The sequence below is a fragment of the Mustela putorius genome, unplaced genomic scaffold (genome assembly GCF_011764305.1).
Source record: "Mustela putorius furo isolate JIRA1106 unplaced genomic scaffold, ASM1176430v1.1 tig00000127_pilon_pilon_pilon, whole genome shotgun sequence".
Lineage (NCBI taxonomy): Eukaryota > Metazoa > Chordata > Mammalia > Carnivora > Mustelidae > Mustela > Mustela putorius.
The window spans coordinates 10,104,909-10,118,511 of record NW_025421288.1 but is presented as its reverse complement, the minus strand read 5'-3'; the positions used below and the strand labels follow the sequence as shown (position 1 = coordinate 10,118,511).

Here is a 13,603-nt window from a genome sequence, read left to right as displayed (position 1 = left end):
TCCCACTTCCCCTGCTTGTGTTCCCTCTCAAGCTGTGTCTCTGTCAAATAAATAAGTAAAATCTTAGAAAAGAGTGAGACCGACCAACCTTATGGGAGCCAAAACCTAAATGATTTACTGTCCGGTCCGTTACAGGAAAAGTTTGCTGACCCCTGCAATCTGTGTTCAGAAATGTTCATGTTCCAAAGGATGATCAGAGGCGGTTTAAAAAATACGGTGTCAGAGGGCACCTGGGTGGCTCATGGGGTTAAGCCTCTGACTTAGGCTCAGGTCATGATCTCAGGGTCCTGGGATCGAGCCCCAGGATCTCTGCTCAGCGGGGAGCGTGCTTCCCCCTCTCTCTCTGCCTGCCTCTCTGCCTACTTGTGATCTGTCAAATAAATGAATAAGACCAAGAGTATAGCATGTCTAGCTGGTGCCACTCCTAGGGCCTTGTTTAGTTACTCATAGGAACGAATATTTGATGTTGCTATTTACCATTACATGTTCAGATGCTGATATTACAAGTAGGTATTGTCCAGGAGAGATACAAAACATTTATAACCGGTAGAAAAAATAACTTGAGGGGCAACTGGGTGGCTCAGTTGGTTAAGCGTCTGCCTTTGACTCAGGTCATGATCCCAGGGTCCTGGGATCAAGCCCCACATCAGGCTCCCTGCTCAGCAGGAAGCCTAGTTCTCCCTCTCCCATTCCCCTGCTTGTGTCCCTATCAAATAAAATCTTAAAAAAAAAAAAAAAAAAAAAAAAAAAAAAAAAAAAAGAGGGACCCAAAAGATGCCCACTCACCAAACTGTTGAGGGGATTACCTCTGTTAGGTAGGTAGGAGTGGTGGGAGGGAGGTCATTGCCTTCTCCTCTGTATGCTTGTGTGTTACCCAAATCTTGTAATTACAAGAACATAGTCATACGCTACTTAAACTTTTAAATGGCATTGAGCCAGAAGCCCTAACGTATGAAAGTTTACTTGTAGTCACATGAGACTAGAGGTGCAGTGATTTCAACAGTGGGCCAACGGCTGAGCATTGGGTGAGTCACCCCTACGTCAGAATGTGGGGTCTGAGGGACTGTGGTGATTAATGACACTGGGAAGCAAGCATGGAGATGGCAGGGCATTTTGGGTCTTGACGGAGAATCTAACTTCTGTGGCTGGCAGAGAGGAAGGCGGCCGCGGTGGGGCAGAATTCAAGCACCCTTCTTCTACTCTAGTCCCTGAGAGTTTCATGTCCCTCCACACCATTTCTGCCCATTTTTCTGGATGATACTTGTGAGTTCTAGAGTTTTCCTCTCTTCCATGTATGGAGGAAATGTTTTCTTGTTGCTTGGAAGGGTCCCTACCCAGTCAGTCACAGCCTTGGGTAGAACTGGACCTTCATTTCAGTCCTCAGTGCATCCCTCACTCATTGGCCAGAAGCGCCCGGGCTGACACTCCCTCTCTGTACCTCGGATTTGGGCGCAAAATAGGATTTATGCCACCTGCCTCACCTGGGACTCTTGGAAAGGACGGGGCTGGTGGCTGTGAAAGTGCTGAGTGCTGGAAGGTGGCAGATGGTTAAGCTGGTTGGCATCAAGTCCCCGGACCTTTGAGGCAGGCGGAAAAGCCAGGTGCTCTCTGGGCCATGCCAAGGGAGAGAATGGCGAAGGCCCCAGGACAGCTGTGGGCAAGCTCTTGTCTCTTCCCTTCGCCTTGTTCCTCCCCATTCGGGAATGGAGCAAAAACTTGGGAGCCATTCGGCCCAGGCCTCCCCTCACCTGGGGGTCCCCTCCAGCTACACATCCAGGGCCTAGTCTAGACTTGCACGTACCTAGGACATGCCCTTCCACATTCTGAGCCCCAGCTCTGTAGACATGTGCCCACAGTGCCCCCTGTGTAGAACCATCGAGGGACTCGGTAAGCAGATAGGCATGAGCACACGAAGCGTGCGTGCAGGCAGGATGGTGAGGGACACCGTTCCTTCCTCGACGCTCCTGCTGGTCTGTACCGTCAGCCCTCCATCTGACCTTCCATAACCCGGAGCTCCCCCAGCCACCCCTGAACCACTCCCATACTGGCTGGAATCAGCCTGTATTCTAGAATCTTGTCCCTCTCCTATGTCCTCGTGGTTCTAGCATCACACCACAATTCCAGACCACGCACTCGGGACCCGGAAGGGTCAGCTGCTGCTCCCGAACGGGGCCGGTTTGCTCAGGTTCCGCTGTCAGCCTCGCGTCTATGCGGCCGCCACAATGCGGTGGGTGGACCGGCTAGCTGTGCTCTTCTTCCCACAAGGCATGGTGCTCACCGCCGCTGCCCTGATGATCTTCTTTATACACCTCGGCGTCCTTGCCAGCGACGTGCACAACTTCTACGTCACCCACCGCTACGACCGCATGAGCTTTCAATACACGGTGGTCCTGATGGTAGCCTGGGGCCAGGGCTCAAGGGCTGGTCGGGGGAGGCCCAGGGGCTGATGGAAGCCCCACTGTTGTCTCAGGGGCCACTCCCCCACTGGACGGGGCCTACAGTTCTCCCAGGTGATCAGTATCTGCTGGGCTGCCATGGGATCACTCTACGCTGAGATGACAGATGACAAGTTTCTTCGGTGCTTTGCCCTGACCATCCTGAGTGAGTGGGGGAGGGGGTCGTGCTGAAGGGGAGGGGGAACTCTGGATCCCCAGACATGGCAGAGAGCGGGCAGGGAATGCTGATAGGGGCTCTCTTGTCTGCCCAGTCCTAAACGGAGTCATGTTCTTCAACCGCCTGTCCCTTGAGTTTCTGGCCATCCAGTACCGGCAGGAGAACCACTGAGGCCTGAGGACTGGGCTGAGAAGGGGGAAGGAAAAGGCGGCTTCGGTGTTTTAATAAAGTCTGTCATTTATTTCCACCTGTCATCTCCTTTGTGGGGAGGGCGGGGGGGCTGGAGACTCAGGGTAAGCAGGTCAAGACAAACGTTTGCCCTGCGGGGGCCCCAGGCCCAGCCAGCAGCCCCTCTCATGGACTGGACTGGGCCTGGGATCTTAGTGTCTCAGGCTTGAAAAAGAGGAGCAGAAGGAAAGTCCCTAGACCGCCCTACCTCAGGCCCCCATGTCCTAGGCTGGCCCGGCTCCCAGCGAGGGCTCAGGAGGGACCCACACGGATGTGAGGGTTCATGAGGGGGTCCAGGTTGGGATCGCTGTCAGCTGCGGCTCGGCCCAGGCGAGACATGAGCGCGAGGAGGGCCAGAAAGCCCAACAGCCCCAGGAGCAGCAGCAGCCCTGCCCGCTGCAGCAGGGTCAGCGGCCGCTTACGAGACCCAGCCCGGCTCCTGGGGGGGGGGGGGACGAGGGGGAAGTCAGGTCAGGGGCCCCTCGGCCCAGAGAGGAACCCCAGACATGATGCCTGCCTTCTGGCCCCGGTGCCACTATCCCCAAGGCTTGCTGCTTCAGTGTGCAAGCTAATCCCCACGCCTGCTTGTTACACAGCAGACAGTGCAGCTCCAACCGGCGGAAGCAACCACCGTTCTGCAAACCAGAACGTGTCAGGCACATCAGAGTCGCTAGGCTCAGGGGTTGTCAGAGCAGGAACAGGCCTCAAAGAGCCCCACCTCAAGCCTCAGATACCTAGCAGGCGAGGAAAGAGCCCTATGGCGGACCAGACTCAAGACTCCCAGGGCTGAGCGGGGGCCTGAGTAGCCAGACACCAGGTACTGTGGTTACCCAAACTGAAGCCCATCTTCTCTATACCACAATGATCACGCCTGGGGCCTCTGGCTCTCATTTCCTCCCCTCCCCCTTTCTGGCAGCCGGGCCCCCCTGCCCCTGCGTACCTGAGCAGCTGGGCCAGCCAGCCGAGGGCAGGCCGGCGACGGTACTTGTCGTCATCACAATCCCCGTGGAGGCCTGGTGAACGGTCATCATCCCGCGTGTCATACACCTTCCTCGGGGCTGAGGCTGCAGGAGCAGAGCCACCGGTATCCACAGGCTCAGTGAAACTGGCCCGCAGCAGGGTGGGCAGGAAGTCCTTGCCCTCTCAGCCCACCAGAGCACCTCAGAATTGTGGGGAAGGAATGCCTTTGTCAGAGAGAGGAGGGGGGCCCCCCGGGGTGGCCCATTCCCTTCCTATCCTCCCCCAGACCGTACAATTCTCTGGCTCACCGTGAGTCAAGGGCTCAGGATTGCCCATGTGAATCACTGTGTGCTGCTCGGGCCGGCTCGGGGAAGCGGGGGGCCGGGGGACTTGGCTGTAGAACGATGGGGCAGCGGAAGCGCTGGTTATCTCCTCCTGTTCAGCAGTACCACTGGCTGTGGCAAGAAGGGAGCGGTCAGCAGAGCAGGGGGGCTAGGGCCCCCAAAGGCAGTGCGGACCGCCACTTACCATTAAAGCTAGACCAGTCAGAGAAGTCAGAGGTGTTGAGGGGCTCGGGTTCCGGGCTCACCACCTCATCAATCTGCAGGAAGGAACCTGTGTCACCAGCAGGCCCGGGGCTGTCCCTCCCCACCCATCTGTCCCAGGTGGGACCCAGGGCAGATGCTCAGTCAGACAGACAGACACACAGGTTCTCACCAGAGGAAGGCCCAGTCCTGCCCGGGCCCAGTTGACCGTGGCCAGCTTCTCTCTCAGTGCGGAAGCCACAGGGCCAGCCAGGTTGTTTGAGGGGAAGATGGGCCCACTGCAGGTGGGACACTGGTAGCCAGCAGGCGCTGTGTTTCGGGGTAGCTGGGCAGCACGTTCATTGAGGCAGGCCCAGTGGAAGAGGTCTTAGGGCCCATGAAACAGGGGAAGAGAGGCATGAAGACACTTAGGACATCTAGCCCAGCAACAGCCCCTAGCCTGCTACACAGACGTATGCACACCCACGCACATAAGCCCACAGCTTTCTCCTTCCTGTCCTCGCTCAGGTCCGTTTCAACAGTGTTCCCTAAGCATGTGGCCTTCTTGGCCACCATTACTTGACCCAGTCAACCAGATGCTAGCAAGATCTCCAGCGCAATAGAAGGGAGAAGCCCACTAGGGTGTGAAGAAGACGTCAGCGACCCTTAAAGTGAGTCCTCTCTGAACACACACTCATCACAAGCTCCTTGGGCTAACAGCTAATCAAGAACAGTTTCAGAAAAAGTTTCTAGACACACAGAGGCACACGTATGCCCACGAGCGCATACGCACACGTGCCTGTACACCTACAATCAAACACAAATACCATCCCCTGCATCTATACTTGGGGGCACACTGATTCCCACATGTACACACCTATACATTCACGTTTGCTGAAAACTAGCACTGTCACCCACACATTCTCCTGCAACCTCCCAACATACTTTTGTTCATACGTGCACATGCATTTCCCCATTCATTCATCCGCAGGTACGAAAACACTACCACACGTAAAGTCATAACATTAAATTCATGTGCGTATGCCCACACACTCATCACACTGAGAAACACACACATGGAGCTCTTTTGCACTAGCTCCTTCAAAAAGTGGAGTTAAGCTTCTTACACCAGCGTCAAGTCAAGGTCATGGAACATGTGAGTGCCAACTTCTTTTGGCTGAATGTACTGTGAGAAACTCCCTTCCTGTTTAATTGAAATGAATAGCAGATCCCAAATGTCCAAAAGCCTCCTGCCTTCAGCTCCCTGCTGGTCCAGCCAGCTACTGCTTACAGCCAAAATGATACCAACAAGTTGGACTGGCTCTCACTCAAGCCTCAAAATGGGAAAGAAATAAATTAAGAGCTTTAATTTTTAGGGAAAAACACGGAGGCCTAGGAAGGGAAAATGACTTGCATGAGCTCACACAGCAGGTAAATAACATAGGACTAGAATTTGGGGCTCCAGCCTCCCAAGCTTGGGAAGATCTCATTGCCCTGCTGCTTAGAGAGGACCCAGAAACTGGTCACCAAGCTGGGCAGGCCTCACCATAACAGACAAGGCGGGTCGTCTCCCGGTTGGCGAGAGGTATGTTGCACAGGCGGCAATTCGGATTGTAGTCACTATCTTGGAGCCACTGCAGATAGGACTGGACGATGCACTGGAGTGGGAGAGAGAGGTCACAACGGGGGCCCATCTCCTCAAGGCCCAGCTGCTTGTCTCATCACAGAGGAGAATCATCCTTTCGTTTGTTCCATCAGTAAACATTTATTGAGCACACACTGTGCCAGAGTCTGTCTTATGGGCTGGAGATAGAGCCGAGCACAAAAGATACAAAGTTCCTGCCCTCCTGGAGCTTCATGCCAACCCCTGGCCCTTCATGGGAGTTGGAGGAAACCAATCCGGCCGGCCCACCCACTGCCCTGCTCAGCCCCTCCCCTGAAGGCCCCACCTTGGCGTGATTGGCTACCAGGCAGTGCTCGCAGACGTTGACCCGGTGTTCGAAGCAAAACAGATTGGTGACCTTCCTCTTGGGGCACTTGCAAAGTCCCATATTCGACCCTGAGAAAGGGGTCTGAGTTGACAAAGAGCCAGGTTCCGATGTTCGCCACGACGAACTCACAAGCCCAGATCGTTTCCACTCTTAACTCCCCTAAACATCTCTCATAATCGCCCCGACCCCCAATTCCTGCCTACTGCCCCTCTACATTCCGGGCCACGCCCCCCGAACGAATCCCGCCTGCGGTGACCCCTCCTCATTCCTCCCCGCTCCCGCCCCCGGCCAGGTCCCTCCACCGGCGAGCCTCCGATACCACCGGCCCCGCCCCCAGGGGCTCGGCCTGAGCCCCACCCCCTCCAAGCTCCGCCCCCACCTTCAACACAGGTTTCTCCCCCCCCACCCCCGCCCCCGCCCCGTGTTTACCGATTGACCGCCGCACCGGTGCCGACGGGCGCGAGCGCTGGCCCGAGGCGCGGAAGGAGAGACACCGCGCTCAGCCGACCTCCCGCTCTGCGCTCTCTGCCTCGGGCCGCTCCGATTATCCCTCCGCTGCCACGTCTCTTCCGGGTGCGGCGCGTGCTGATGACGCCAGCGTGTCGCTGGCCCCGCCCCTGCTGACGCTAGACGTGAAGACCGAGGAGCGGTGAGAGGAATACAGCGGCCCGCCCGCCTTACGCCACTTCCGCTTCCTCCAGGCAGGGCGGGTAATTCGAACGTTTAGGTCTCCGTCGACCCTCCGGGTTGGCGCGAGCCCCGGCGGCGGAGACCGCGGCAAGGGTTGAGACCAAGGCTAACATGTCCGAGAGGCGAACGCGGTCCGGAGGAGCCGCCCAGCGCTCCGGTGAGCGGAAGGCGCGCGGGAGCGTGGGGCCGAGCCGTTTGAGGGACGGAGTCCCGCGAGGAGTCCCTCCCCCCACCGCTCTAGGAGGCTCACTCCCCGGGAAGCAGCTTGTTTGGGAGCCTTCTCTCGCTCACTCCTGATCCTGTTCTCCAGACTCTGAGGCCTAGAGTCTGCCCCGACCTCCTAACTTTTTTTCCCTTCCCAGGGCCGGGGGCCCCATCTCCTACTCAGTCTCTGCGGAGGTCCCAGCGGAAATCAGGCCCTGATCTCCAGAGCACCCTCCCTGAAATCTGGCCCAAGGTGAGCCCCTGCTTGCTCGTTTCTGCCCCGGAGGCCGCTGGGCTAATGTGGAACTCACACTCACTCCTCTTTTCTAGGCACCCCATGCGGCTCCAGGCAGAAAGCCCATCGTTTTAAAGAAGATCGTAGCGCATTCTGTAGAGGTGAGGACTGAGGGAAGCCTTGTGGGTTGGGAGCCAAAATTGGGGTTGGCTATGTTGTCAGTTATTATTTTCTCCACAGGTGCCGCCTGTCCACACACCTCGAAGGAGCCCAAGGGTGAGTTCATTTTTATCTGCTTAGCGGAATGGAATCCAGGGCACCCTAGAGATGGGGCAGGACATACTGGCTGCTCACATCTGCCTAGGGAGCAGTTTTGAGGTACAGATCTTCGTCCAGAGATTATACTGAATGAAATAAGTCAAGCAGAGAAAGTCAGTTATCATATGGTTTCACTCATTTATGGAACATAGGAAATAGCACAGAGGACACTAGGAGAAGGAAGGGGAAATGAAGGCGGGGGGGGGGGGGGGGGGGGGGGGGGGAATCAGAGGGGGAGACGATCCGTGAGAGACTATGGACTCCGAGAAACTAATTGAGGGAAAGGGGCTGAGGGGATGGGTTAGCCCAGTGATGGGTATTAAGGAGGGCACCTGTGGCATGCAGCACTGGGTGTCCAACGCAAACAGTAAATCATGGAACACAACATCGGAAACTAATGATGTACTGTATGGTGACTAACATAACATTAAAAAAAAAAAAAAGCTCTTTCTCCAGTTAGGATTGGATAAACCTAACATAAGTTGAAACTATTACAAAACAAAAATCTGTTTAATACGCCGAATCTATCAAACATCTTAATTTAGCTTAGCATGCCTTTAATGTGTTCAGAACACCAACGTTCGCATGCAGATGGGCAAATTATCTAATACAAAGCCTATTCATAATGAAGAGTTGAGTATCTTTTATTTTCTTGAAAACTGTACTGAAAGTAAGCAATGGAACGGGTATAAATTTATCAGTTGTTTACCCACGTGATGGCGTGGCTGACCGGGAGCCACAGCTTCCTGCCATTGCTAGCATCACAAGAGGATCTTACCACATACGTATCACCAGCCTGGGAAAAGATCAAAATTCGAAGTATGATTTCTAGTGAATGCCTATCAGTTTTGCTTCACTATGACATTGGAAAACTTCTTAAGTGAAACCGTCACTGGGTCGGGAAGCATCTGTGGATTTTTTTGTTGTTGTTTTTAAATATTTTATTTATTTATTTGACAGACAGAAATCACAAGCAGGCAGAGAGGCAGGCAGAGAGAGAGGTGGAAGCAGGCTCCCTGCCGGGCAGAGAGCCCAATGCAGGGCTCAATTCCAGGACCCTGGGACCATGACCTGAGCCGAAGGCAGAGGCTTTAACCCACTGAGCCACCCAGGTGCCCCAGCATCTGTATTTTGAAACAGTTTGCCTCTGGAGACTCTCATGCATCACCAGTCTTGCTCACTTCCTTGTGGATTTCCTACGTTTAGGTCTCGATGTCCTGATGTTCCCCCAGTGTTTTCCTATGAGAGCTGAGCTGTGTCCCTAGTATTCCTTCTCTCTAGTCCCATCTCAATTTGTGAGAACAGGTTGTTGTAAAATACGTGTACAGCATTTTTACTGTTTTAGCAGAAGTAATTAAGGATGTTTTGTGAATAGAAAACCTGTGCCTGAAAATATAAGTGAGAAATGCTAGCTACCTTTTAGGGGTGGGGGAAAAGGTGAACAAGTGATAACAGCTGCGTGCCGAGGACTACAGTGAGAAAAGTACTAGATGTTACGAAGACACCTAACCCAGACCAGCTTGCCCTGGGGCCAGGTAGTCACTAAGGTATGCTTGAGTGTTTTGGGAAAAAAAAATCTCTCTGGGGTCTGGGTGGTGACTGAGGTGCAAACAGCCTGCCGGGGACCCCAAGACCAGGTAGGAAGGCTTGCCAGGAATCCTGCAGCGAGATGGCGGAGGCCTGAAGTAAGGTGAGGGCAGAGTGCTGCTCTGTCCCTCCTCTCATCACGTGACCTTCCCATCACACAGTACGGCGCTGAAAGGACACCTTCCAGAAGGCTTTCCTTTCCACTTGTGCCCCGTCACACACACCACTTGTGTCCTGTTTCTCTATGTAGTTCTCCTTAGGCCTTCTCCACGTCTGAATGTCTGCGTGTTGTCCTACGGGCAGTGACTTGTGCCTCCCTTGTAATCATTCATTCTTGTGGGTCGAACGATAGATTGCTGAGATGGAGCAAGAGAAGCGACGAGGACTTGTGCGAGTGCTTACTGTCGGGCATGAGGAAGGGGTCTTCGGGGCTAACCCTCATTTTGGGCAGCATCCCTTTTACTCAGACTCGTTACTAAGACTCCAATTGCCTGTGCTTGTAGCCAGGAAGAGTCTCTCTGGATAATCAACGCCATTCCTTGTGTTAGCCCCCAAGAGTAACTGCATTTGTCCTGTTTCCTACCGGGTCCGGCTGCCAGAAAGCTCAGTGCCGCGTTTGGGGTCCATTAAGGTATCAAACACCTGTTCCACGCAGGGCTCTGCGGAAGGTGCTGGCTAGAGGCCGGGTCCGCCGGACAGATAAAGACCCCTGCTCCCAGGAAGTTCGTGTTCTCGTTGGGGTGATAGGTGACCAGTGTATAAGAGAGGTTGTTGGGCCAGGAGTAAAGAGCAGGGGTAGCGGGGCTGGTCCCTATTCTGTGGTAAGAAACGGCTTCTCTGAGGAAGCAGTATTTGAGCCGAGAGTGGAATTTTAAGGAGCAAATACGTGAACCTCTTTTTTTGTTTGGTTGTTTTTTTTTGCTTAAGATTCTATTTATTGATTTGACAGAGGGAAACACAGCAAGAGAGGGAACTCAAGCAGGGAGAGCGGAAGAGGGAGAAGCAGGCTTCCGGCCCGAGGCAGGGCTTAATCCCAGGACCCCAGAATCATGACCTGAGCCAAAGGCAGACACTTAACAACTGAGCCTCCCAGGCACCCTTATGAGATTAATATGCATATGAGATTAGGCTTTTTCCCGTTCATAATCTTGTTGTGACTCCCTGGTTCTCAGAGCAAGGGTCTCCATGGCCCTCCCCTTCCAATGTCCTACAGATGGCCCTGTAGTGGCCCCCATCACCTCTCGAACCCCATCTTCAGTTTCTCTCCTCACTTTCTCTCAGCGACCCTGGCCTTGTTCCTTTACCTTTCCCTGCGCACCTGTACCTCAGGACTTTGGCACCTCTGTTCCCTCTGTCTACAACACTTGGCCTCCATGTGACTCACTCCCTCACCTCCCTGAAGTTCTAACTCAGACGGCTCCCCAGTGGGGCCTACATTGACCTTCACCTACTTAAAATCCCAGCTCACCCCTGGTGCTATCCTGTTCTGTTTTTTTCCAAAGCACTTAACACTTCTAACGTGCTGCATGACTTTTACCTGTTCGTTACCCGTTTTGCCCCCCCCAGAATGGAAACTCCATGGAGACAGGGCTTTCTCTGTTTTATTCCTGGTCATTCTCCCGGTGCCGAGAAAGTACCTGGAACTGGGCAGGTGACCGGGAGGTACTCGTTGACCAGATGGATGTGTTAGGAAAACCATTGCCAGCTGTGTAACACATGGACCAGAGGGCCCAGGTGGAAGCAGGCAGAGGCATCGGGAGCTTGTCGAACTGGTCTAGATAACATGAAGGGGCTTGCAGTCAGTAGGGGTGGCTAGATTCTGGTCGGTTTTTGATGGGAGGCAGAGCTGGTAACATCTGGTGGTGAGAAGTCTTGCCTTACCAAAGTGGACTCAGAAGTGAGGACAGATTCTTCTTTTCTTCCCCTCCCCAAATCTGTCTCAAGGTCTGACTTGGTGCCTGACCTGTCTTCTGTTTTTCCTTTTGAAAATGTCCTATGGGTTTTTTCACCCTGAATCTCCTCGGACCTTTCTGGAAGTAAGTAATACAGCTAACTAACAAGGAGGTGTTCTCTCTTCTGGCCCGGTGCAGATTGCTTTTTTCTTGGAGAAGGAAAACAACCCTCCTAGCAAGGAGCCTGCGAAGGAGGACCGCTTCAAGGCATGTGGAGTTCCTGTCACGCCCACCACCACCCCCGTGCTCTGCCCCCTGAATGCTGAGTCTAGCTCCAAGGAAGGAGAGCTGGATGCCAGAGACTTGGAAATGTCTAAGAAGGTCAGGCGATCCTACAGCCGCCTGGATACCTTCGGCTCCGCCTCTACCTCCACCCCGGGCCGCCGGTCTTGCTTTGGTTTCGAGGGGCTGCTGGGGTCAGAAGACCTGGCCCAGGTCTCGCCTGTGGTGTGTTCCAAGTCAACCGAAGCCCCCAGGGTCCCTGTGAAGCCCTGGGCCCCAGATACAACTCTGCCCGGAATTTCGCCGCCAGCCGTGAAGGAGAAACGCAAGAAGAGAAAGGTGCCCGAGGTCCTGGTGAGTGAGGGCCAGGGCTTTCCCCCACTGTTGCCCCAGATGTGCCGGGAGGCTGCCAGGACTTGGGCCGGCCTGGGGCTCAGTGCCTGCAGGGTTCTGGGTACGTGTGCTCTGGCCAGCACCCCCTGGCCCCCGTCCTCCTCACCTGCCCCCTTTTCTCTCCCCCTAGAAATCGGAGCTGGATGAATGGGCCGCGGCCATGAACGCGGAGTTTGAAGCTGCTGAGCAGTTTGATCTCCTGGTTGAATGAGATGTCGGGGAGTCCCTGGCCATCCTCTCCCCTCCCCTGTACATAGCTCCTCCCTGTGGAGAAGACACTTGGGGCCCCTCCTCTGGCCTTGTTCCATGTACATAAGCAGCTACTATGCGAGGCCTGTGTTCCTCAGGGGGCTGGGGCGGTGACAACAGCCGTCTCAGGAAATGGGGCTCGCTGGGCCTGGCCACGCTTTGCTGTCCTGTGTCTGGTCTGGCCTCCCCCTGCCTCCCAGTGGAGTCTCGCCGTTTGACCGCTGGGCCGCACACTAGGGAGTAGGAGCTGCTGGCCCAGCCAGAGGAGGGGAAAGGCCTGGGACTGCAGGTGAGCGGGGACCGGGGCTGTGGTTGGGAAGCGCAGCTGCTCTGCGCCGCCCCAGAGGCCTCATTCCCAGCCACAAGCCCATCTACGTAAAGAGGCTCTCAGATTCTGTAGATGGTCCAGGAGAGAATTCATGGGTTGGGAGGAGTTTAACCTGTGAGAAGAAGACACTGGACACTGTAGAATTTTACATTTTGAAGGAGGTGGGGAAGCCTTGGTTGGGTCTGAGACCAAAAGTATTTGCTCAGAGATGCTGTGTTTAATCACTCTGCCCTGCTGCTGACATGTTCGGTTAAATGCCAGGCGGGAGGAGCACAGGCTGCTTGGGGTAAAGAGGGTGCGTTTCCCCGTGTGGCCGTCAGGTCCCGGAAACTGAGGCCCAGGCTTCTGGACCAGACACCTGCACAGGGCCAGGAAAGGGGTGGTGGCGGGAGGTGCCCCAGTTGCCACACACACCTATTACAAAACAAAGTGCACAGAGGCTCCTCCCCCCAAGAGGGGAAAACGGGGTTGTATGCTCCGCCCCCTTGTGCTAGACCTGCTAGCTTTGCAGTTGCAGCTCGCTGGTGCATGTTTTGACATTTCCAGGGTCATAGCAGTAGAGGCTGAGAGGAGCGTGTCAGGGCTGGTGGGGAGCAGAATACCGGGGAGGATGCGCTCATGCTTGGTTAGGGGACCTGAGACCCCGGGCCACGCCTGGAGGGTGCTAACAAAAGCCCTTGCAGGGCCTGGGAGCCCTGGGCTACCTGTTCGACACTTCGTGATTTGTCAGACTGCCCTGCCCCAAGCAAGCCCCACTGCCAGGCAGCCCAGATGCCCCTGAGCCGGACAGCTGACGAATTCTTGTCCTCCCCTGCTGCCGGGGCAGAGCTCCTGGGAAGAGCCTTAGTCCTGCAGAGTAGGGAGTCACCAGGTGGTGTGGAGTTGATGTCATCATGGCAAATTGTTTCTGTCCCTGAGAAATTAGGACTGTGGGGTGTAGGGAAAAACTGTGTTGCTGTTGTTGTTTGAATTAAAAAACAAAACCCTGATTAAAAAGTTTCTGCCTATTTGAGACCGTTGTTTTATGGAGGCAGAGGCGAAGGTGGGAGGTGCAGGAAGCCAAGCCTCCTTTGGGCTGTGTCACCAGGGTTGTCCCCTTGTACGGGAGA

General features: G+C 54.9%; 3 protein-coding genes across 3 annotated transcripts; 2 read left to right on the top strand and 1 right to left on the bottom strand.

The window, feature by feature from the left end:
• The first annotated feature begins 1,911 nt into the window (after positions 1-1,911).
• TMEM262 (transmembrane protein 262) lies at positions 1,912-2,854 on the top strand. Its single transcript, XM_013044691.2, has 3 exons — positions 1,912-2,396; positions 2,502-2,601; positions 2,708-2,854. The coding sequence occupies exons 1-3, from the start codon at positions 2,223-2,225 to the stop codon at positions 2,782-2,784; spliced, it is 351 nt and encodes a 116-aa protein (XP_012900145.1). The 5' UTR covers positions 1,912-2,222; the 3' UTR covers positions 2,785-2,854.
• Positions 2,855-2,926: 72 nt separating this feature from the next.
• Positions 2,927-6,910, bottom strand: ZFPL1 (zinc finger protein like 1). Its single transcript, XM_045064729.1, has 8 exons — positions 6,746-6,910; positions 6,275-6,384; positions 5,872-5,983; positions 4,519-4,712; positions 4,330-4,402; positions 4,110-4,256; positions 3,782-3,905; positions 2,927-3,280 (listed from the first exon to the last, which is right to left on the bottom strand). Exons 2-8 carry the CDS (start codon positions 6,374-6,376, stop codon positions 3,094-3,096), a joined length of 939 nt encoding a protein of 312 aa, XP_044920664.1. The 5' UTR covers positions 6,377-6,384; positions 6,746-6,910; the 3' UTR covers positions 2,927-3,093.
• Positions 6,911-6,965: 55 nt separating this feature from the next.
• LOC101670098 (sororin) lies at positions 6,966-13,501 on the top strand. Its single transcript, XM_004770097.3, has 6 exons — positions 6,966-7,163; positions 7,369-7,463; positions 7,541-7,606; positions 7,686-7,721; positions 11,441-11,878; positions 12,048-13,501. The coding sequence occupies exons 1-6, from the start codon at positions 7,118-7,120 to the stop codon at positions 12,126-12,128; spliced, it is 762 nt and encodes a 253-aa protein (XP_004770154.1). The 5' UTR covers positions 6,966-7,117; the 3' UTR covers positions 12,129-13,501.
• The last annotated feature ends 102 nt before the right edge of the window (positions 13,502-13,603 follow it).